Source organism: Epinephelus moara, chromosome 13 (assembly GCF_006386435.1).
Source record: "Epinephelus moara isolate mb chromosome 13, YSFRI_EMoa_1.0, whole genome shotgun sequence".
Taxonomy (NCBI): domain Eukaryota; kingdom Metazoa; phylum Chordata; class Actinopteri; order Perciformes; family Serranidae; genus Epinephelus; species Epinephelus moara.
The window spans coordinates 2,511,222-2,532,632 of NC_065518.1; the positions used below are offsets into that span (position 1 = coordinate 2,511,222).

The window sequence follows — 21,411 nt, forward strand, 5'->3', positions numbered from 1 at the left end:
CACACACACACACACACACACACACACACACACATACACACACACACACCAAAAAATGAACAAACGAACCACATCTTTGAACCGGCTCTTCAAAGTGAACGAGAAATCCCATCACTATTCGGACTTGACAGTTGTATTATCCTAGCATTTGACACAGGCCAGTTACCTGTGACAGACAAAAGGACGTTCCTTGTGGCTTTACAAATAAACCCAATGTCCCCATATAAGGACATCATTGTTTTCCAGAACTAATTGATACGATTCGGAGCCACTGTTTCGTTATTTATAAGTATCAGGCCCCACTGATCCCGAACACAAATTAAAAGTGCATACCGAACAAAGCTTAGGTCTAAGGAGGTTCACGAGATTTATACTTTCTCCTTCAGCTGAGAGGGATGAGACATTAGATGGTCGGGTGGACAGAGAATATTCTGATATCAGTCCTGAAGCTTGTCAGAGTTTGTGATTTACGTCCTGAGTCAGTTCCAGTGAACCGATGTAAACCTGACAGCAGCTCAGTGAAGGCAGCACAGGGCAGGGTGCAAGGGTGATGTAAGAGCGAGGAGAGCTGTGTGTCCCCCGAGTGAGCACCGCCCTGATGCTGGCCTCAGTCAGCTGGGTCTCCACCTATCCCACAATCCCTCGCTGCATGTCCCCAAGAGTGAACTCTATAACTTCACTCTCTCCCACAAACATCTGTCTGTTACGTAACCAGGTCCAGGTCCAGGCGGCCGGCCCACACTGCTGCTGGAGGGAATCTGAAGAATGTGAGAGCTGAAAACCCTCTGACTCTGAGGGACTACTGTGGTCTTGGTCCTGTATCAGTGGTCCTGGTCCTGTATCAGTGGACCTGGTTGTGTTTTAATGGTCCTGGTTGTGTATTAATGGTCCTAGGTGTGTGTTAATGGTCCTGGTTGTGTATTAATGGTCCTGGTTGTGTATTAATGGTCCTAGTTGTGTATTAATGGTCCTGATTGTGTATTTGTGGTCCTGGTTGTGTATTTATGGTCCTGGTTGTGTATTTGTGGTCCTGGTTGTGTGTTAATGGTCCTGGTTGTGTATTTGTGGTCCTGGTTGTGTATTAATGGTCCTGGTTGTGTATTTGTGGTCCTGGTTGTGTGTTAATGGTCCTGGTTGTGTATTTGTGGTCCTGGTTGTGTATTAATGGTCCTGGTTGTGTATTTGTGGTCCTGGTTGTGTGTTAATGGTCCTGGTTGTGTGTTAATGGTCCTGGTTGTGTATTTATGGTCGTAGTTGTGTATTAATGGTCCTGGATGTGTGGTAATGGTCCTGGTTGTGTGTTAATGGTCCTGGTTGTGTATTTATGGTCCTAGTTGTGTATTAATGGTCCTGGTTGTGTATCAGTGTTCCTTGTTGAGTGTTAATGGTCCTGGTTGTGTATTAATGGTCCTAGTTGTGTGTTAATGGTCCTGATTGCATAGTATTGGTCCTGGTTGTGTATTAATGGTCCTGGTTGTGTATTAATGGTCCTAGTTGTGTATTAATGGTCCTGGTTGTGTATTCATGGTCCTGGTTATGCATCAGTGTTCCTTGTTGTGTGTTAATGGTCCTGGTTGCGTAGAATTGGTCCTGGTTGTGTATTTATGGTCCTGGTTATGTGTTAATGGTCCTGGTTGTATGTTAATGGTCCTGGTTGTGTAGTATTGGTCCTAGTTGTGTATTTATGGTCCTGGTTGTGTATCAATGGTCCTGGTTGTGTGTTAATGGTCCTGGTTGTGTATTTATGGTCCTGGTTGTGTATTAATGGTCCTGGTTGTGTATATGGTCCTGGTTGTGTATTAATGGTCCTGGTTGTGTATCAGTGTTCCTAGTTGTGTGTTAATGGTCCTGGTTGCGTAGTATTGGTCCTGGTTGTGTATTTATGGTCCTAGTTGTGTATTAATGGTCCTGGTTGTGTATTAATGGTCCTTGTTGTGTATTTGTGGTCTTGGTTGTGTATTTGTGGTCCTGGTTGTGTATTTATGGTCCTAGTTGTGCATTAATAGTCCTGGTTGTGTATTAATGGTCCTTGTTGTGTGTTAATGGTCCTGGTTGTGTATTTGTGGTCCTGGTTGTGTATTTATGGTCCTGGTTGTGTGTCAATGGTCATCTGTTTTGTAAAAAGATGAACGTCAACAGGACGTACTTGTAATTCTTTACACAAAAAAGGGTACTTACAGATTATATTACGAAGGTTATTGGTCTGGCCCATCTGAGATAAATTGAGCTGTGTATGACTCATGAACTAAAATGAGTTTCACACCCCAGATGTAAACAGATGTTTGGATACAGCTTTGCGGTTGTTAACCCTTTAACGTTCAGCTCAGCTGTTTGGTACAGCACGTTTTCAATCACTGGATCTTAATGAAAAATGTGTTGGACTTAACTCAGCCTGACTGAGCTGTCTCTACCATCCGGTTTAGGTCTGTGAAAACCACAGTCACTAGATGTCTCTGTGTCTTTAAACAGTCCGCCTTTTCAGTTAGTCTCTTACAGGAAGTTAGTTACAAGTAAGAGACAAAGTTTTCTTCATGGATTCAACATGCAGGCTCAGTCCCTGATAGGCGGTTATTCTGCGGTGCAGTTTTTTCTTTACGTACAGTGTCTGTGTTGTGCGATTTGAGTGAACTGGCCCTTTAACATATGCTCTGTCATGTGTGAATAACAGAAACCAGATGGTGTTACAGTAGATTCATTACTGCACCTTCAGGACGACCTCACCCTCTGACATCATCAGGGGAAATACAATTTTGTTTTCAGGAGGTTCCATCACTTCTGTCGCTGTCTAATTCATTTTTATAATAATCATTCTGATCTGAGCTGACTGTGTTTATCACGACTTGGTCTCCTACAACTTTATCCGTGCTCCACGTCCTCACACAGCTGCAGCTCAGAGCGCTCTGCAGGGTGATTCAGTGTTAACAGAGACACATATTCAACAGAGTGAAGTGCAGGAGAGCAGAGAGGAGTGCTCGCTACATGTCTCACATTTCACATCTCTGATAATTCCTGAGAGCTCAGGTCCATGTGGACTTCAGCAGCTCTGGTTCCTCTCAGCCGACGTTCCCATCTCCTCCGTCTTCCTGCGGCGCAACGAGGCCGTCCAAAGACTGTGAGGAGAGGTGGAGTTCCTGTTGAGACCGTTGGCTCAGAGCGAGGCTCGGTCCCCGTGCAGGACCCGCCCTGATGCAGCTGCTCTCTGCTGCAGCCTCAAATCACTGGGAAGACTAATGGAGCTCACACCCACTCAGCTCACAGAGGACACGTGAACCGCTGCACACACAGAGCACATACATGTGTTTCTCTCACATACATCAACTCCTCACTCCTCACTCCTCACCACCGCACAACAGGAACAACAAACATCATCAGTGAGTTTAAATGAAGCACCACAGCTCAGCAGCTCAGCACAGAGCGCACTGGAGGAAGAGCATGATGGGAATTCCATCATGGATCTGAGTGATTTAGCCGCTGTGCATTTCACTAAAGACTTCCTGGATACGACAGCAGCGATGAAGCGAGACGCATTCTTCAGAGAGACAGACAGACACACCAGACAGTCCTGTCGATGGAAAATGAGTTAGTGTGCTGGCTGTGAAGAAGCCAGCAGGTTAATGGAGGAGTTTTCACTTTGTCACAGCGGGAAAAATACAAAGCACCGATATCATTCTGCCGCCGCTGCACTTCCTCCAAATTAATGATTCTACTAATAGAAACATGCATCGACAGACGACACCCCAGTCACCAGAGCACATGATGGCACTGTATGTTTCTGAAAACCACAGATACCTTTGTATTTTATTATGAAGCAGATACACGAAACTTTACATTTTAACAACCCTCAAGTTACCGTGTGGTTATATTAAATCACCTGGTAAAATACAACAGGATACGACACACATTCTCGCTCCGACCTCGTCACATGTCCACGTTTGGTCATGGACTTTCCACGTCCACATATGGCGTCCAAGGTACCCTGGGTGTGTTGGTTGTTGACGTTCTGGGACGCCGTGTCAACTTCAGCCTGTTACATGCATTGTCTGTTTTCAAAACACACTTCTGTTTTCACAGGAAGTGTACAGTTTGCATACAGTCTCTTTCAAAATAAAAGCACTACGTCAAAAGAACCATGAAATTCTTTTTATTTTTCAACAACAAACACATGGTTACGTTTAGGACAAAAGAACAGGGTTTGGCTTTACAATCTTACAGGAAGTGAACACCGGCCTCCTGGGTGAAAGTCTGTGGTTGTTGGACCCATCCACCACCCCTCCTGCCCGCCCTACTCAGACTTCCGCCACCTTACCTTTTGTTGTTGTCCCACCATAACACCACCAGGCATCGTTAAACAGTAACAGTGACCAGCTCGTATCATGGTGACATGAAAGAACGTCTTTTTTCAGCAGTGTCAAACACTAAAGTCACCGACCAGGCGCCAGTTTTCGATGACTTCACAGTAGCTATGTTTCCATCCAAAAGTGATTCGAATCATTGGGAAATGAGCATTAAAAGAAATACGAATCCTGTGTGTTTCCATTAAATGTACGGACTTTGGTGAAAACTACGAACTCGCGCAAGTTTTCTGCAGAACCGGAAACAAAACAAGTCTTGCATTCTTCTTCTTCTAAGTTTTCTGGCAGTTGGCAACCAGCTTGTAAATGCATCACCGCCTTAACGACCCAGAGTGTGGATATCATCATGGAGAGAGGTGCGCTACGTCAGACTTAATTCGAACAACTGTTTCCATCCCCCGTTTTGCGAATCAACATTTTTTCTTGTCAACCAAAACCCGGCTAAAGCGAGCGTATTTTAGTTTGTGCAAATCAGGGGGTTTTATTTCGAATTTTGGCGTTTCCATCATAATTTTCCGATGCGATACTTCTAGATGCGCATCTAAACAGGCTGATGGAAACATGACTAGTGAGACCGTGTTGGAATCACAGCGTTGAGTCACTACAAAACAACCAGTTTTGTTGTTTGTTGGTTTTGAACAGCGGTCTGCAGCTCACAGCTTATTCAGTGAATCGGCTACACATTTTTACAGCTAGAGAATTTAAGACACACTTCAGGTCTACAACGATGATAAATGAAAATGAAAATGTTAAAAAAAAATAACCGTTATTCATTTCCATATAATTTTTTTTATCAAGAGGGGAGAAAGTGACACATGTGGCTCCAGAGCTGCAGGCTGAACTAGACAGTGTAACGTTAGCTACATTAGCTGTGTTAGCTACGTTAGCTACATTAGCCGTGTTAGCTACGTTAGCTACAGTAGCTGTGTTAGCTACATTATCTGTGTTAGCTACGTTAGCTACATTATCTGTCTTAGCTACGTTAGCTAAGCAGTACATGTTAACTTCTGAGCAGTGAGAACTTCACAGGTTCTTCCTGATGTTGTCAGAAGTCACGTTGTGTAGAGAGCAACATTGGGCTCGTTACTAAAACAAACGTTATTATTCATTTCCCACTAGCCTCTTAAAACGTAATATTATCACCTTTAATCAAGATTTGATTGATTAACTATTCACATTATGTTCAGAGTAGTTAATCAACAGTTACTGTTGTTTCGGCTGAGAGAAAACAAACCAGCAGTAAGAACCAAACTTCACTGCGTTACAACAAGAGGCTGTCGGTCTGTGGAATAAATGATGAGCTGACTTTATCCAAACTAAAAACAACTCTTCAGAAACAAACACTGAATGGTTACGAGCCGGACCAGTTAATTTATACCTGGTTATTTCTTGTTTATGGACTGCTTGATGGTTTTGGTTAATCTTTTCTGAATATTTTGTTTTTGTTCTGTCCAGAAGGGTCGATTTGTTGAAGCCAGGGGTTGAAAACCTGCTGTTTCGGAGCCATATGTGGCTCTTTAGCTTCTCAACAGTGGCTCTGTGGCTTTGACCAAAAAAAATCACATGAAAATGAATAATGGTTATTTATCTAGGATTTTTAACACTTTCATTCTTACTGATCATTGTTGTAGGCCTGAAGAAATTCTTACATTCTCCAATTGTAAATACGTGTAGCCTAAAAAAGTTTTAGCACTTTGTGTACTAAACTGTGCATCACATGTCTACGGCCTGGCGACTTTTCCTCTAAATTTTGCCAAACCTCAGCAGCAGTGGCTTCAGTAGTCTTGAGCCTTATCTCGGCTAGCGACGGCTTCAAAATCCATAAAAGTAAAAGTCTCAGAGGAAAATAGAGAATTTAATAGTGTGAAGACAGATTTGTTTGCTTTCACCGCCAGCGCTGCCAAGTTAAAGTTCCTAATAATCATTAACAGCAAACACATTTAGACTCAATTAGTTACCAAAGGGCTCAGATATGTTTTGTGGCTCCAGGCAGATTTTTGGTCAAACATGGATCTTTTGATAGTTCAGGTTGCCGACCCCTGGTTAAAGCCGACCCAGATAAATATCACGGACACTGAGGGCTGTGGGGGTAGGACAAGAAAAGTTTTAACTTCTTACTCTTTTTGAACAGGAACTATATGATTTGAGTTGCTCTTTTGTTGCTGAGCATCCTGTTTGTTTATTTAAAAAGTTAGGCGTTATATTACTTTTCTGTTACACCCCACTACATAAGTAATGGTGTCCTGTTTGCAGCCGCTGAATGTGAGAGTTTCTGTCTTCAGCTTGATGCTTTGTGACGTTTATGCACTATGATTATGAAAATGAATCCGAGGATGTGACTGATTGTTGGATTTTAAATCAGTGGAAGGGGGCCTAGAAAAGTTCAACTGTAACTAGCCATTTGTTTTGGGGGTATTTTATTAGTAATTAGTTACTCTGCTCATCACTGGAGAGAGTAATGTGATTACTGTGATGTGTTCAGCAGTGACAGACAGTGAAGGTGAGAACAGACAGCGTTTATTAGAACGTGCTCATACGCAGTAATGCTGACTTGTTTACTTCCTCAGCTTCGTCTTTGGGAGTTAGTTTTTTCCCCCAGAATGCATCAGCCTCCCCTCACTGTTCCAGCAGCAGTATGAATGTTTGAGGTTAACGTGATGGCGTAGGTGGAACCCGTCGCTTGTTGTTCCCTGGTGTGTCATGGAGCAGGTGGATAATGGTCCCAGTGTGTGTGTACTAACTGGTCCTAACTGGTGCCACGCTGCCCTGAGCAGACAGACAATGGCGGTTATTCTGCTCCGGGCCGCAGAGAGCGTGAGTGGGTGTAAGAAACGAGCAGCCTGGGGACAGAGACAGGGGCGTCCAATATGGCCTCCACACAGTGACGGGACTGTGTGGCAGTCTGGAGGGGGACGACAGCACCACAAAGATCCGTCTGTCTGCCAGTACAGACACAATCTGAGTGTCATCGTGGGACAGGGGGAGGGGGGGCGTCGTCGTCAGTCCCGTTTCATTTGGCTGAGCTGGGACGGGATGGCCGGGCGTGTTCGGCAGGCAGGAAGGACTCAGGTCATCTGGGGATGCTGACAGAGATGCGTCAGGACGGTCAGACAGAACGGTGCCAAAGCCGGCTTGATATAGAACAGGAGTGGAGTTATGTCTGTTTGGAGCGTGGACGGCGTCCTCTAGCGTGTTGGGATGTCCCACTTTAGAGAGGGTTAATAACAATCAATGGGACGGAGGATGGACTCTACAGTAACCTCTTAAGAACCTGGACACGGTGCATCTCGTCACTGTGATCCGTCTCATTCTTTATACAAGTGACATTGTTTCTTCTGTCCGCCATTTTGGACCTGACAGCACCTGTGAGTACGACCTGGTCCCACCATCATATTTGACATGAACAAAATCAGTCATCTGTTATCGATGACCTATTTCAAGAACAACTTTTGGCACAAACGCCCACTTGAACTCAAGGATGAACTGATTAGATTTTGGTGGTAAAAGGTCAGATGTCAAGGTGAAAGGTCATTGTGACCTCGTCTCATTCTCGTGAACGCGACTTCTCTAGAACACCTTAAGGAAATTTCCTAAAATTTGGCACAAACACCCACTTTGAGTCGAGGATAAACTGATTTAGTCAGACATCTCAGGTTTTAAATGTTTATTTCGACAGCAGGATATACTGTAAAACTTTTGTTAGTAGCCCCTGGGCTAATATTTGGTTAAATCGCTGAAGTCAACAGACCTATATTTGGGACAGGCCTTTAATTCCTTTCACGCAAAACTGTTGCTCAGCAAAGATCAGGAAATAAACCAGTATGAATATTTCTTGTGTAAAAATGAGGCTTCAGATAATATATCAGTTATGAATCATTTATTTGATCTAATCATCTTACATGTGCTAATTTAGGAATCATTCCTGTGGGTCGTGGTCAGAGGTCTGAACATACAGCTCATGTGGTCGTGTGGGTCGGACGACTTGTTGCATCTTTGCAGACTGTTTACAAATGTGAGCTGTCGGTCAGAGCAGCCATTGATTTCCATCCATTTTCTAATGTATGAAAATCGATTAGCGTTGCTAATTGAGTCTGAGCGATGTCATCCATCAGAGTGATCCTCAATCCTGCAGTAATGCTTTGTAACGCAGCTCAATCACAATCCTCTCCTCTCCTCCTCTTCCTCCTCCTCCACCTAGAACCACCACATCCTCATCATCATTGAGAGCCTGATGATGAAGGATCTAACACTCTTCCTCCTCCTCTCTTTCTCCAGTCCAGCTCCTGAAGTCGGCAGACGTCGGCCGTCACAGTCTTCTGTACCTAAAGGAGATCGGGAATGGCTGGTTCGGGAAGGTAAGCCTCCTCTGACACCTCCGTCTTCATCACTTCCTGCTGCTGGCTGTGACGGTCGCCGTAGCTTCCTGCCGGGTAGATGAAAGGCAGACACACATCAGGGCTGTTAGAGTTAAAGATGGCTGACGCGCTGACACGTTACCTGTGATCCAGGTGTCTGTGATGTCAACACGTCTCGCAGGTGGACATATGTTTTGAATCACTTCCTGTTTTTACTCTCAGATAACATGTTGTTGTCGTTCTCTCCCTCTCTGTCTCCGTCCACTCATCAACATCCATGCGTCCTCTCCATCCTTGTTTACCTTGACTGGGTATGTCCATCTGTACATCTGTCTGTCTCTGGATTGTCCTCCCTGACTTCCTGCATGTCTGTCTGTCTGTCTGTCTGTCCGTCTGTCTGTCTCTGTGTAATGGTCACTCCCACTCCATGCTCTGTGGCTTTGTTTGTGTCTGTCTTTCCATCCGTCTGTCTGTCTTCTCTGTGCGTATATGTCTCTGTCTGTCCTCTGTTTCAGGTTCTGCTTGGGGAGGTGAACGCAGGTCTCAGCACCACCCAGGTGGTGGTGAAGGAGCTGAAAGCCAGCAGCAGCGTGCAGGACCAGATGCACTTCCTGGAGGAAGCTCGGCCTTTCCGGTGATTAATAATTTATAGTATATTTTCACAAATACTGCTGTCACTGTCACTGTTGGCTAGTTTTATTATGTTTTATATATTTTTTATATTTTAAATTTCATATTTTGAACCTTGCTGTGAGTTCGTTCTTGTATTAAATGTTGTCTTGTTTTCATGTAGATTTATTTTCACTAAACATTTCCTCCTCCTCGAACTTTGTACTGAAACTGCTGCACAGAAATTTACCTCAGGATTATTAAAGTCTTAAAATCTTATCTCATGCTCCTCTTCCTCCTCTCCTCCTCAGAGCCCTGCAGCACCCGGCCCTCCTGCAGTGTTTGGCTCAGTGTACTGAGGTCACTCCATACCTGCTGGTGATGGAGTTCTGTCCTCTGGTGAGTCTCCGAACCTGCTGAGGGTTTAAAGAGATTATCACAGATTAACACCTGAAACACACACATACACACACACACACACGGTCCTGATGATGATCACTGCTCTTCACTAATTATCAGTTTCTGTTTGTCACCACAGGATGTGAAATCTGACTCTAGTGTTTAACAGATGTTCACAAGAGGTCTGATCTGATTGGATCAAATCTTAAAATGAGTCGTTCAAAAAGGTCAAAGGTCAGCTTGACTGTGACATCATCATGTTTTAACGTCATATCTCAGGAACAGGGACTGGTGGGCGGAGTCATACAACCACAGGGTGGACTGGTGGGCGGAGTCACACAACCACAGGGCAGTAATACTAGTTTATGGTAAAATCAGATATCTGTAATAACAGAACAAACGCTCTCGGGTGATCAGTGCGATCTGCCTCTTTGCTGCGACTTCTCTCTTCTGTTGTGCAGCGCCCGCCGTCGATGACACGTCTTGATTATAATGTCTCTGATCAACCTGTAGAAAACAAGATCTTTGAACAGAACCGGCTCAGGAACCAGAGCTGATCTGGTGTAAAAGGTTTATCAGGGTTGATTCGAGGCTAAACCACATTTGGTTCATAAAGTGTATGAAAATAATCCTCAGTGTGAGACTCTCTGACCTCCACCCTGCCTGACACCCTGTTTCTCATTCGGCACATTAAATGAATTAAAAACGTCTCATAATTTGAACTTTATTGGATTGTTTTGTTAATGACTTCTGGCAGTAAAATCATTCTTGGCCGCTGCTGTAAATATTTGGCAGGTGAGCTCAGAGTTTTCAGTCCTGCTACAGTTGTAGGTCTCAGACCGCAGCCTTAAACGCTCCATCAGCTCCGACAGCAGTGAGTGGATTTAACTCTGACATTTATTCATCAGAGAATGAAGAGCTGGCCTCCACCACTGCTCATCCATCAGGTTTTAATTCACTCCACTGTGTAAGTGACGTAAATCTGTGACAGCTCATGAAATATTTTCTTCACAGTAACATTTAATTTCAGAATTGTCCAGAAACAAGCAGAGGCCCCTCTGATTGGTCTGTTCCTCCCAAACAGTTCAGTATAAACTGAGGACACAGAGTTGATGTGAATCACAGTGACAGGACTGCCCTCTGCTGGCCGGAGGCTGTAACACTCAGACGTTTGATGTGTGTGTGCAGGGCGATGTGAAGGGTTACCTCCGGAGCTGCAGGACTGCAGAGACCATGACCCCAGAGCCCCTGATCCTCCAGAGGATGGCCTGTGACATCGCCGCAGGACTCCTGCACATGCACAAACACAACTTCACACACAGGTAGGAACCGATGTCTGACGTCACACCTGTCTAACGTCCAGGCCGCAGTCAGACAGCGTGTCTCTGTGAGCAGTGCGACCTGCCCTCGGCCTCTTGGTTTCTTCCTGGAACAATATCCTGGTGCTGCCTGAGTGCTCCTCACAGACTCCAGCATCAGTGATTTTGTTGCAGGCGGTGACCTTCGTCTCCGGACCAGCTGACGCCTCCTGTCAGTCAGAGGCAGCAGTGACCATGAGTGTGATGAGCATGTGACCATGAGCATGTGCTTTCAGACAGATGAATTATATCGTCTCGTTGTCAGTGAGTGTTTTTACATTAACTCTGACCCTGCTGTGACGCTCCTGCTCCTGTTGTGTATGTTTATAACTGATGAAGAGCTGTAGCAGCTGTTAAAAAAGAATAAAGACATTAAAAAAGAAAAACAGGGACAAGACAGACAGAACAGTAAGAACACTGAGGAAACATGACAAGCATGTATGAATAAATAAAATAGTTGGATGCTCATATATGTGCTCATAGTTTAAAGTGCTTAGGAATATGAACATATATATGAGCATCCAACTGTTTTATTTATTCATACATGCTTGTCATGTTTCCTCAATGTTCTTACTGTTCTGTCTGTCTTGTCCCTGTTTTTCTTTTTTAATGTTTTGTATTTATTGTTTTTAATGCTATACAGTAGGCTGTATAACTTGTGGGATAATAAAGTTTACCTTGACCATGACCTCCTCCTTCTCTGTAACCAGTGACCTAGCTCTGAGGAACTGCCTTCTGACGGCTGACGTCTCAGTGAAGATTGGAGATTATGGTCTGGCTCAGAGCAAATACAAGGTCTGTTTATCAGAAAGTCAAACATGTAAAACAGAAACAGTTTGATTTTACAGGAAAATCATTTGTCCTCAGTATTTAGAAAAAGAAATAAATAACACAGAAGCAACTGATCCTTGTTCAGTTTGTCTGTAGAGCTGCGTAACAACACCAGGAGCTAAAGAGTAACTGAGTGGATGAATGAGTTACTCAGGTATGACGAAGGGTGACGAACACACCCAGGGAAAAAGAAATTACAGATTACAAGAACAAAGTCGTAATAATGTGATAATAAAGTTGTTATGTAATGTGAATAAAGTCAAACTATTTCAAGAAAAAAAGTCATAATATTCTGTGAATAAACTCATGAATTTGTGAGAAAACAGTCAGTAAAATTACAACTGTAATCTTGTAATATTAAGATTCTTTTTCTTGTAAAATTTTGTGTAATGTTATGATTTTTTTTTCTTGAAAAAGTATATCTTTATTGTCACTAAATTACAACATTATTCTGTGAATTTACAATTTACAATGTTTTTCTGATAAAATTACATTATTTGCATAATGTTATAACTGTTTTTCTTGTAACATTTTTTTTTCTCATTCATTTTTTTCCTAATATTACGATTTTATTCTCAAATCTCAGATTATTATTTCCCCCTCCATGTAACCCTACTCCTCCGTCCTACTACAAACATCCTTTACTCTCCTGAAAGAGTTTCTACAGATCATTTAAATCCTCTGAGCATTTTTCACTTGTTTTTAATTATGTTTAATTTAAAAAGTTTTTAGAAATTGATCACAATGGAACAAATAAATTAGTTATCAACTTTCAAAAAGTAATTTTTGTTTTGTTTTGTGCAGCTGATGTTATTACTGATGGTCTTCTGTCCCTCCTGTCCTCTCTGTCCTCTCTGTCCTCTCTGTCCTCTCTGTCCTCTCTCAGGACGATTACTTCGTGACATCAGATCAGGTGTACGTGCCGCTGCGTTGGATTGCTCCAGAGCTGGTGGACGAGGTGCACGGAAACCTGCTGGTGGCGGACCAGACCCAACACAGCAACATGTGGTACGACACACACACTCGCACACTCTCACACACTCACACACACACACACACACACACACACACACACACACACACACATTTATGAGCATAAAATGGATCTCAGATCAGGGCTTTTCAGGAGGACTGAGTTTGTCGGTTGAGAGGAAAAAACGGATCTAAATAAAGTCTCTGTCCCTGGAGGAAATGACACTGACTTGTTGCAGTTACACTTCCTGTGTTGGATCATCACAGTGTTCATGACTTCCTGTGTCTCAGGTCTCTGGGCGTGACGATCTGGGAGCTGTTTGAGTTGGGGAACCAGCCGTACAGACACTACTCAGACAGACAGGTCCTGACCTACGCTGTGAGGGAGCAGCAGCTGCGACTGCCCAAACCGCTGCTCAAAGTGCCGCTGGCTGAACGCTGGTGAGAAAAAACCACCACACGTCTTTACTCAACAGACAAACACAATATTCAGAGCAACGTGTTCACTTCTTTGTCACTGTGATGTTTATCTTGATGGTTTTGTTTCCCTGTAATGGAGACGCAAAGTTTCTCTTCCGACGATAGCGAAGGCATGACCCGCCCTACTCTTCCTCTGATTGGCCAGAACTCTTTGCCTTCATTGGTAGACAGCAGTATTTAACAAGTTCAGTTGTGGCCAGCAGCAGCTATTTGTGACACCACTAGCCACAACCAGACTTGTCAAAAAACGGAGTTGTATCACACCGCCATGAAAGGTGCCTCTGTACTTCGGTATCTGACACAGAATTCATTGACTAGGCGTCGGTATTTGACATGCTGGGAGGCATTCAGGGCGCTCCTAAAAAAACAGGAAGTGCATAGAGCAGAAAAACTGTAGACCTTCAGCAGCGTACGAAACACGTCATTTACTGAAAAGCATCACAAAAAGCCGCCACAGGCTGCTAAAACACGCCGTGTCTTGATGAGGCCAAAGGCAGAGTAGGGCGGGTCACGCCTTCACCATCCTTGGAAAAATAAACTCACGTTGTGGACATACTAGAGACATTTTGTCAAGCAGTCTGTCTTTAATTAAATTATATTTTTTACCATTTGAGCAGAATGGAGCACATTAAATGATTGCACCAAAAACATCTGGTGGGATTTCATCTTCTCTTTCTGTCTGTCTGTCTGTCTGTCTGTCTGTCTGTCTGTCTGTCTGCCTGTCTGTCTGTCTGTCTGTCTGTGCTCGGGCTCCTCAGGTATGAGGTGATGCAGTTCTGCTGGCTCCAGCCTGATCAGAGACCCAATGCAGAGGAAGTCCACCTGCTGCTCAGCTACCTGTGTGCGAAGGGGGCCAGCGAGGCCGAAGAGGACTTTGAGAGGCGATGGAACTCCCTGCGTCCCAACACCGGATTCAACAGCCACCGCGGTGCCTCGGTAATGTCACGAGACCACCCCTCATCAACCTCCTCCTCGTTCCCTCTCCTCGAGCAGTTTTCATCTGGTGACGGCTACCACTCAGAGTCCGGGGACGATATCCTGACAGTCACTGAGACCAGCCACGGCCTCAACTTTGAGTACAAGTGGGAGCAAGCCAGGGCGGAGCAGTCGTATCGAGCCCCAGACTCGTCCAGCACCCTGGGTCAGGTCAGCCATCACTGTCAGGAAGCATTTTACCCACCAGGGGGCATCGTGGGAGGCTGCCCCATGGAGAGCCTCAGCCACGGATTGTCCCCTTCATACTACCAATCAAAACATCTCCATGCTCCAGGCATACTTCCTGTCCTCAGCGCCCACAGCCCCTCAGTAAGCAGTGAATACTACATCCGCATCGAAGAGCCAGTAGACTGTAACATGGACCCAGACTACACCATGTGCTCCTACAGCCCAGACTACCAGGGCAGCAGTGGGAGCTTTCTGACTGGGAGTGCCGACTCAGGCGAGTGCATGGCCTGCCCGTCACAGGCTAAGAACATGGGTCCCTATTGGTCAGCAGACATCCATAAGTCCGACATGTACGACTCAAATGAGTCCAGTCCTGCGATCTCCCTGACGATGGAGCCCCTCTTAGGGCAGGTGTTGGACAACAGCCCACTGCGACCCTGGGAGTCCAGTCACTACGTGTCCTATAAAGACAGAGATGGCGGTTACTACTACGAGCACTCGCCACCGTTGGGAATCGATCACTATCTGATTGGAGCTGAGACTGCCAGTGAGCGCCATCAGGAAAGCTGGGGGTCAAGGAGCCTGCGTCAGGCCTTGGGCGAGTTGGAGAACCCACTGGGTATTTCCCACGCTGTGAACAGTGCACCTCAACAGGCCTACAGAGACACGTACCTGGACACAAGTCAGACTTCCATCATCGGAAAGAACGTGACAGGGGGCTACTACGACATGATGGGCTCCCTGAGGAAGACGATGCCCAACCACACCAGGCACCACAGCCACTCTGTCAGTATCAACATGGAGACACAGGGGGCGCTCTTCATCGGGCACAGAGACACCGACACAGAGGAGGAAGAGGAAGAGGACATATTTGTTGAGAGACACACCTGCAACACTTGGCCTTCAAAACACCGCCACAGCAGCGTGGGTCACCACAGACGCGCCAGCCACAGCTGCAGACAGGACGCATACGTGGATTTCCACTACACAATGCCGAGTACAGACATCGAGGATTCGTGGCCGGAGGAGCACAGCCTGGCCTTCCACTCTCTACCCAAACCCATCGACTATCTTGAACCCCACCAGGCCAAAGATAACAGTGTCTGCCTCAGTCTGAGTAAACACCATGCCATGGTGCCCTCAGACAGCTGCAACGCTTACATCTACATGTGCCACGAGGGCGAGACTCAGGTGCCGGCGCCTGGAGAGTGCTGCCACTCGCACTTTGTTGACCCGCTCACAGGCTTGCTGGTCAGAAACAACAGCTACAGTCACAGCTACAGTCACAGCAGCTACATCAGCGATAAGGCCATTGATATCCCGAGTAATGATGAGATGATCAACCTATCACCGGCTCCGGGGGGCCCCATTGTGGCCAAAACGGCCCTGATAAAGACTGAGGAGAGCAGAGAGCAGTATGTTGATCTAATAACTGATGATTCACTCTTCAAAGACAAGAGGGACGATGTAATCAAAGAAAAACCAATCAAACCCACAGACCCTAAAACAGAGGAAGTGACCCTGACCACAGCCGCAACCACTCCACCTCCTGCCGATAACACGCACGTGATGGTGGCCCTCACAGATCAGCAGTCGGAGCTGAGTCACACAGGCGACAGCGGGGTCGACCGAGGAGGCTCCAGCGTGAGCCTCGCCGACATCCTCGACTGCAGCGACGAGGACGAGGACGATGACATCACGGACGATATCACTGACGTTACCTCAGGCATCTTTGCGGACGAGTCCAGCGAGCTGAACGCGTCTCCAGCCTTCAAGTCTCTACAGAAGCAGGTAGGAACTCCTGATTCCATGGACTCCATGGATCTGCCGTCTGCAGCCGGGTCCTGTGAAGGCTTCAGTCCTGCATCCTCCCACCCATCCAGCTCACCTAAAGCTATGGACAGCGGCTATGACACAGAAAATAATGAGAGCCCTGAGTTTGTACCCAAAGAGCCTCATGAACCCCGGGAACAACCTCTGGGGAAGTCCGCCCTTGATACAAGCCTGGAGGAGGACAAGGAGCTGGAGGAGCATGGAGGTGAAGTGGTGACCACAGAGGATGAACCCTCACAGACAGAAGACCACATCCTTCTGCCACTGAGCGATAAGACTCCGTACAGAGACTCTGCCTACTTCTCAGACTATGAGAATGAAAGGCAGAGTAGGGACGAAGACGATGTTGAGAAGAAGGGTGAGAAGAGGAAGAACGAGGAGGAGGAGGAACTAAATGACTCTGTGGTGAGCAAAGACATAAAACTTGATATGAAACACATATCAGCAGAAGCAGAATCCTCTTCTCTACCAGACACAGAAGAGTGTGACCAGGACGAGGTGCTGGGACTTCCTCTGGAGTCCTCCGACACTGCTTCATTAACAGAGGGGGGGCTGGACGAATGGCCGTCACAGGAAGAGAGCTCGTCGTTAGGAGACTGGGCAGCAGAGGTGGTGGGAGCCATGGAAGAAGCCCTCGATGCCCTGAATGGAGACTGTACCTCTAATGTCGAGGTAGAGGAGGAGGAAGCAGAAGGTCAAGATTCATCAGAAACAACAGAAGAGTCAGAAATCAAGACGGCTCCAAACCGGCCATCGGGGATATCTGGTGAACTCACACACTCTTTACCCAAAGACGAGGTGGCCTTGCAGCAAACAGCAAACACCAGGAGGTTTTCTTCTTCCTCTCCGCCACCTCCATCCACCCCTCCCCCTCCGCTTCCTGCAGCAGAGGGCCGAGGGTCACCAGCTGATGGGGAAGAGGCGGACGAGGAGGACGGCGACACCGACGACAGCGACGAGTCGGATGAAGAGCTGCGGACCTACAGTGTGCAGGAACAGAGCGGAGGGGAGGACAGCGAGGATGAGTGCCACCCGGTGCCCATCGTGGTGAGTGACGACAGCGAAGCTCACAAACTCCGCAGCCTCCTGAAGATGCCGACGCTGCTGACAGTGGAGACCCTGGAGGAGGAGCTGGATCGCAAGAAGAAGACGGTGTCTTTTTTCGATGATGTCACCGTTTATCTGTTTGATCAGGTGAGTTGCAGCGAGCATTTACTCATTGTTTTAACCTTCTTTAAAATGCATCAGGTTTAGTTCTGGCCTCATTAGACAAACATCCCATAATAACCTCTGAGTACTTTGTAATTCAAGTGTTCTGAGAGAGTTCTATGTAGTTTTCTCAGAGGTTAGAAACATAACTGAGCTGAGAGGAGAGTGAATATTGGACTAATGTCGGGTTCAGACTGCACAATATCAGTTTGATTGCGACGTAACATCGTACGGTGTTGGCTTGGAGCATGAATGATAATGAGTGTCGTATGTGTTGACCATCGTTTCATCTCGTGTAGTGTGTCATAGTAGACGACAACCGACGCCACGTCTGGGACACCTCGCGACATCTCGACAGAAAGTCTAGCATGTTTGATTTTCTTTTTGTCGTCTCCTACTTCTCCCGTCACAGCCGTCACTTTGACCAACAGGAACACAGAGCGATCTGCTGCCATGGAAACTGTAAGACAACAACAGCCCAGCCTTTTAGATATTTCCTGTAGGGACGTTAGCACACAGAGTAAAAAGGAAACAGCAGAGCACTTTATCAACCCGCTGAGTACTGCCATTAGCATCAAGCTAGCAAACAGTGTTCTTTCTTCATAATGGAGGATATAAAGGAGTAAAATTCACAGATAGTGTCTGGGCCTTTACTCAGCACAGCTGCAGAGGCTACCAGCTGCATCTCAAACACACTACATTAGAAACAGGACGTTATTTCATCGTCGTTTTAATCCTGATAAATTTAATGCATCACGCCGTCATTTCAAACTCAATACTTCCTGTATCTGTTTCAAATTAAAAGCCCCTTATAACTTCAGCTGAGAGAATCCCTGCATTTTTTAAAAAGGCTTTTAGTGTGAAACATTTGCAGGAACTTCCTGTGGAGGATTCAGTAATTGTCATAGTTTGCATGTGGTACTTCAAATGTAGCTCCGCCCATGTGGTGACACTTTTTACGTTACTACAACAACATTTCGGCTGGCACATGAACAGACACAGTGACTGAAACAAAAGTAATAATAATAAAAAACAGGACAAGAATAACCCGATGACATCACACATGTCATGAAAGACGACCAGCAATGATTGTTCGTGGACCATCATGTAGTCTGTCATGTCTGTCGGCCAAGTCACGGCAAATTTTTATGACTCCACAATCCCCTAATCTGACACAGAGACTGTAGGAACAGACAAACATGTTGTGTGGTGTGAACCCTGCGTAACATTCATCAGGTGGGAAACAGGACTCCGAATAAATGCTAATTTCGCAGAATGAAGTTTGCTTATATGTTAGCTGTAAAAATATAAAGTAGGACCGTCATTTACTTTTATAATTTTGATTAAGTGCTGATTTTCAATAGTTTATTGCGATTAATCTCATTATTAATCGCTTGTATAAAATTACATTATTTTGTGTTTCATTACACTTTTGAAGTTTGTTAACAAGGTGAAGAAATTCTTACCAGAGTGTTTGGATTGAGGATCAAATGAATGCAAAGAAACTGACTTTATGATTTTGACTTTTAGATTTATTTCTTTAAATCAGTGCTGTGTTGCTACAACACTGTGGCCTGAAACTAAGAGGACATGCCAATCTGAGCTGACGTCCCTCAGCCCTGAGTCTTCCACCATGTGGACTGATCTGCAGTCAGTTTCCTCCCATCTGTCAGCGCTGTAGTTACATTTAGTTTCATCCACAGGTCTGTGGTGTTTCACTGACCACAAAATAGCTTTGTGCCGTCTTTGGTGAATCAGTGGTGATGGCGTGGTTGCTCGCCAACATCAGTCTGATCAGCTGCTCCTGTGAGTTCAGCTTATGGACTTGGACACAAGGTGCAGGTTACTGTTGACTGTCAGCTGAGCTGTGTGAGAGTATTTAAAGTGAAAGGAGACGTTCAGAAGCTCAGTGGTGTCTTATTTTCCATCACTGCAGCAGCAGGAAGCAGGAAGATGCTGCGGCAGCTTTACTACAAGTAAGGGTGTGTCGAAGGGACAAAATAGCAGCATGCAAAAAAAGAAAATAAAGCTAACGTCCGGACCGTAATCCTAATGCTTACAGCCCTAATATAAACCAGTGAAATGTTGCTGTGGGTGTCTCTGCTTACACAGCTTAACGCACCCGGCTCAGATCAAACATTCAGTCGATCTTAAAAGTGATGTTTCATTTTCTCTGTCTGAACTTCACCACCAGGAAAGCCCGACCAAGGAGCTGACTGAGCACGGCTTCAGTTTAGGAGCTGAGGGTCAAAGTTCACGGAGCAAATCCCAGGAAAGACTCAACGCGTCAGATGACTCTTCAGATGGGAACATCTCAGAGGAGAGTGCGTACAACAACACGTCTCTGTATTTAAATAAAGATCTGATCAGTCGGCTCGTTTTAGCATCAAGAACTCACCTGATCCTCAAATATCAGATGCACCTTTTTAAAAATATGTCCTGTTATCTGCAGGTGCAGGGTACGAGTGGGAAGACGACTTCCCTCTGCTCCCTCTGCCAACGTCCTCAGTGGCGTCTGACTCCCCTCCACCGCCCCGCTCCGTCCCCAAAGCTCCGGACCCCAAACCAGCCGTCCGGTTCTCCCGCTTCACCGTCTCCCCTTCCAACGTGTCCCGTTTCTCCATCACCCACATCTCTGACTCTGATATGGACTCTGCAGGAGGTGAGTCGCCTCGACACAACAGCTCAAACTCTTCACAGACACAAGGTTTGGTTCAGGACAAGATTTCACTGACACACAGAGAGCTCTAGTTTTCTGAGATTCAGATCAAATTTCCCACCAAACTGAAAGTGGCTCCTACATCAGTGTTTGCAAAGAAAACTAGATCAGTGTGTCTTTATCTCTGTAGGTGAAAAGATCCCTGACGCTGTTCAGCTGATTTCATGTCTTAGTTCATGAGTCTGACACCTTTTCATCGTCTGTCACCATTAAAGAGCACAAAACACAAAAACCCGTGGAGCTTTTTTCCCATACAGAATATAAACGAACCCAGGAGTCCACTTTACTATAGATGAGTTCATTCTGGCTTTCTGAAACACCTCCTTAATGTGTATTGGCTCCTTCTCGTCTCTGGAGTCACTGATTTAATGAGATTAATTTAAACTGCCCGTGTTGGTCCTCACAGCGCTGAGCTGACGCTGCAACAGAGACAGTGGAACAGAGATAATACCATCAGGATTACTGTAATCATTTGAGCTTGTTGTTTCAAATACTTCAAATAATATTATATCTTAACAAATATCTGAACTTAAAGGAAGACGTCATCTACAAAACAATCATCTGTATATCAGTTATTCACCCTGTGTTATGTTGGATTCATGAAGAAAAGTTTGGTCTGTTTGTGAAGTCTGATATAGTTTTGCTGTTGTTAAAGTTGGACCCCATTAACTTCAGTTCATGAAGAATTTTCTCTGTTTTTGGATTCACCATGGAGGCATCAGAGACAAAGTTATCTTCACAAATTGAAAATAACACGAGAGAAGTATTGAATAAACACATGCTCATTTTGTAGGTGAAGTATTTTAAGTTGGCTCCTCTGAGTTTTAATCAAAGTGTCGACTCTCAGAGTAACTCTGATCTAAATGTAGACAAATTCCAAATCATGTCTGGATGTGTTTTAGTTAATATGATAATTAAAAAGCTGCTTTCATCTTGTATTAGTCTTAAAGGGATAGTGCACCCAAAAATGAAAATTCAGCCATTATCTACTCACCCATATGCCGAGGGAGGCTCAGGTGAAGTTTTAGAGTCCTCACATCACTTGCAGAGATCCAAGGGGAGAGGAGGTAGCAACACAACTCCACCTAATGGAGGCTGACGGCGCCCCAGATTCAAACGTCCAAAAACAC

The 21,411-nt window shown here is 45.4% G+C and overlaps 1 protein-coding gene across 2 annotated transcripts in view; it reads left to right on the plus strand.

Annotated features, from left to right (window-relative positions):
• The window catches only part of aatkb (apoptosis-associated tyrosine kinase b), a 79,384-nt gene that overhangs the window by 53,407 nt on the left and 4,566 nt on the right, over positions 1-21,411 (plus strand). For both annotated transcript variants that reach the window (XM_050059317.1, XM_050059318.1), the window contains 10 exons: positions 8,628-8,707; positions 9,223-9,341; positions 9,628-9,715; positions 10,904-11,037; positions 11,784-11,868; positions 12,791-12,912; positions 13,168-13,317; positions 14,115-17,547; positions 19,757-19,886; positions 20,015-20,224. In XM_050059317.1, the coding sequence (XP_049915274.1) occupies positions 8,628-8,707; positions 9,223-9,341; positions 9,628-9,715; positions 10,904-11,037; positions 11,784-11,868; positions 12,791-12,912; positions 13,168-13,317; positions 14,115-17,547; positions 19,757-19,886; positions 20,015-20,224 (4,551 nt within the window). The remainder of the gene's footprint in view (positions 1-8,627; positions 8,708-9,222; positions 9,342-9,627; positions 9,716-10,903; positions 11,038-11,783; positions 11,869-12,790; positions 12,913-13,167; positions 13,318-14,114; positions 17,548-19,756; positions 19,887-20,014; positions 20,225-21,411) is intronic.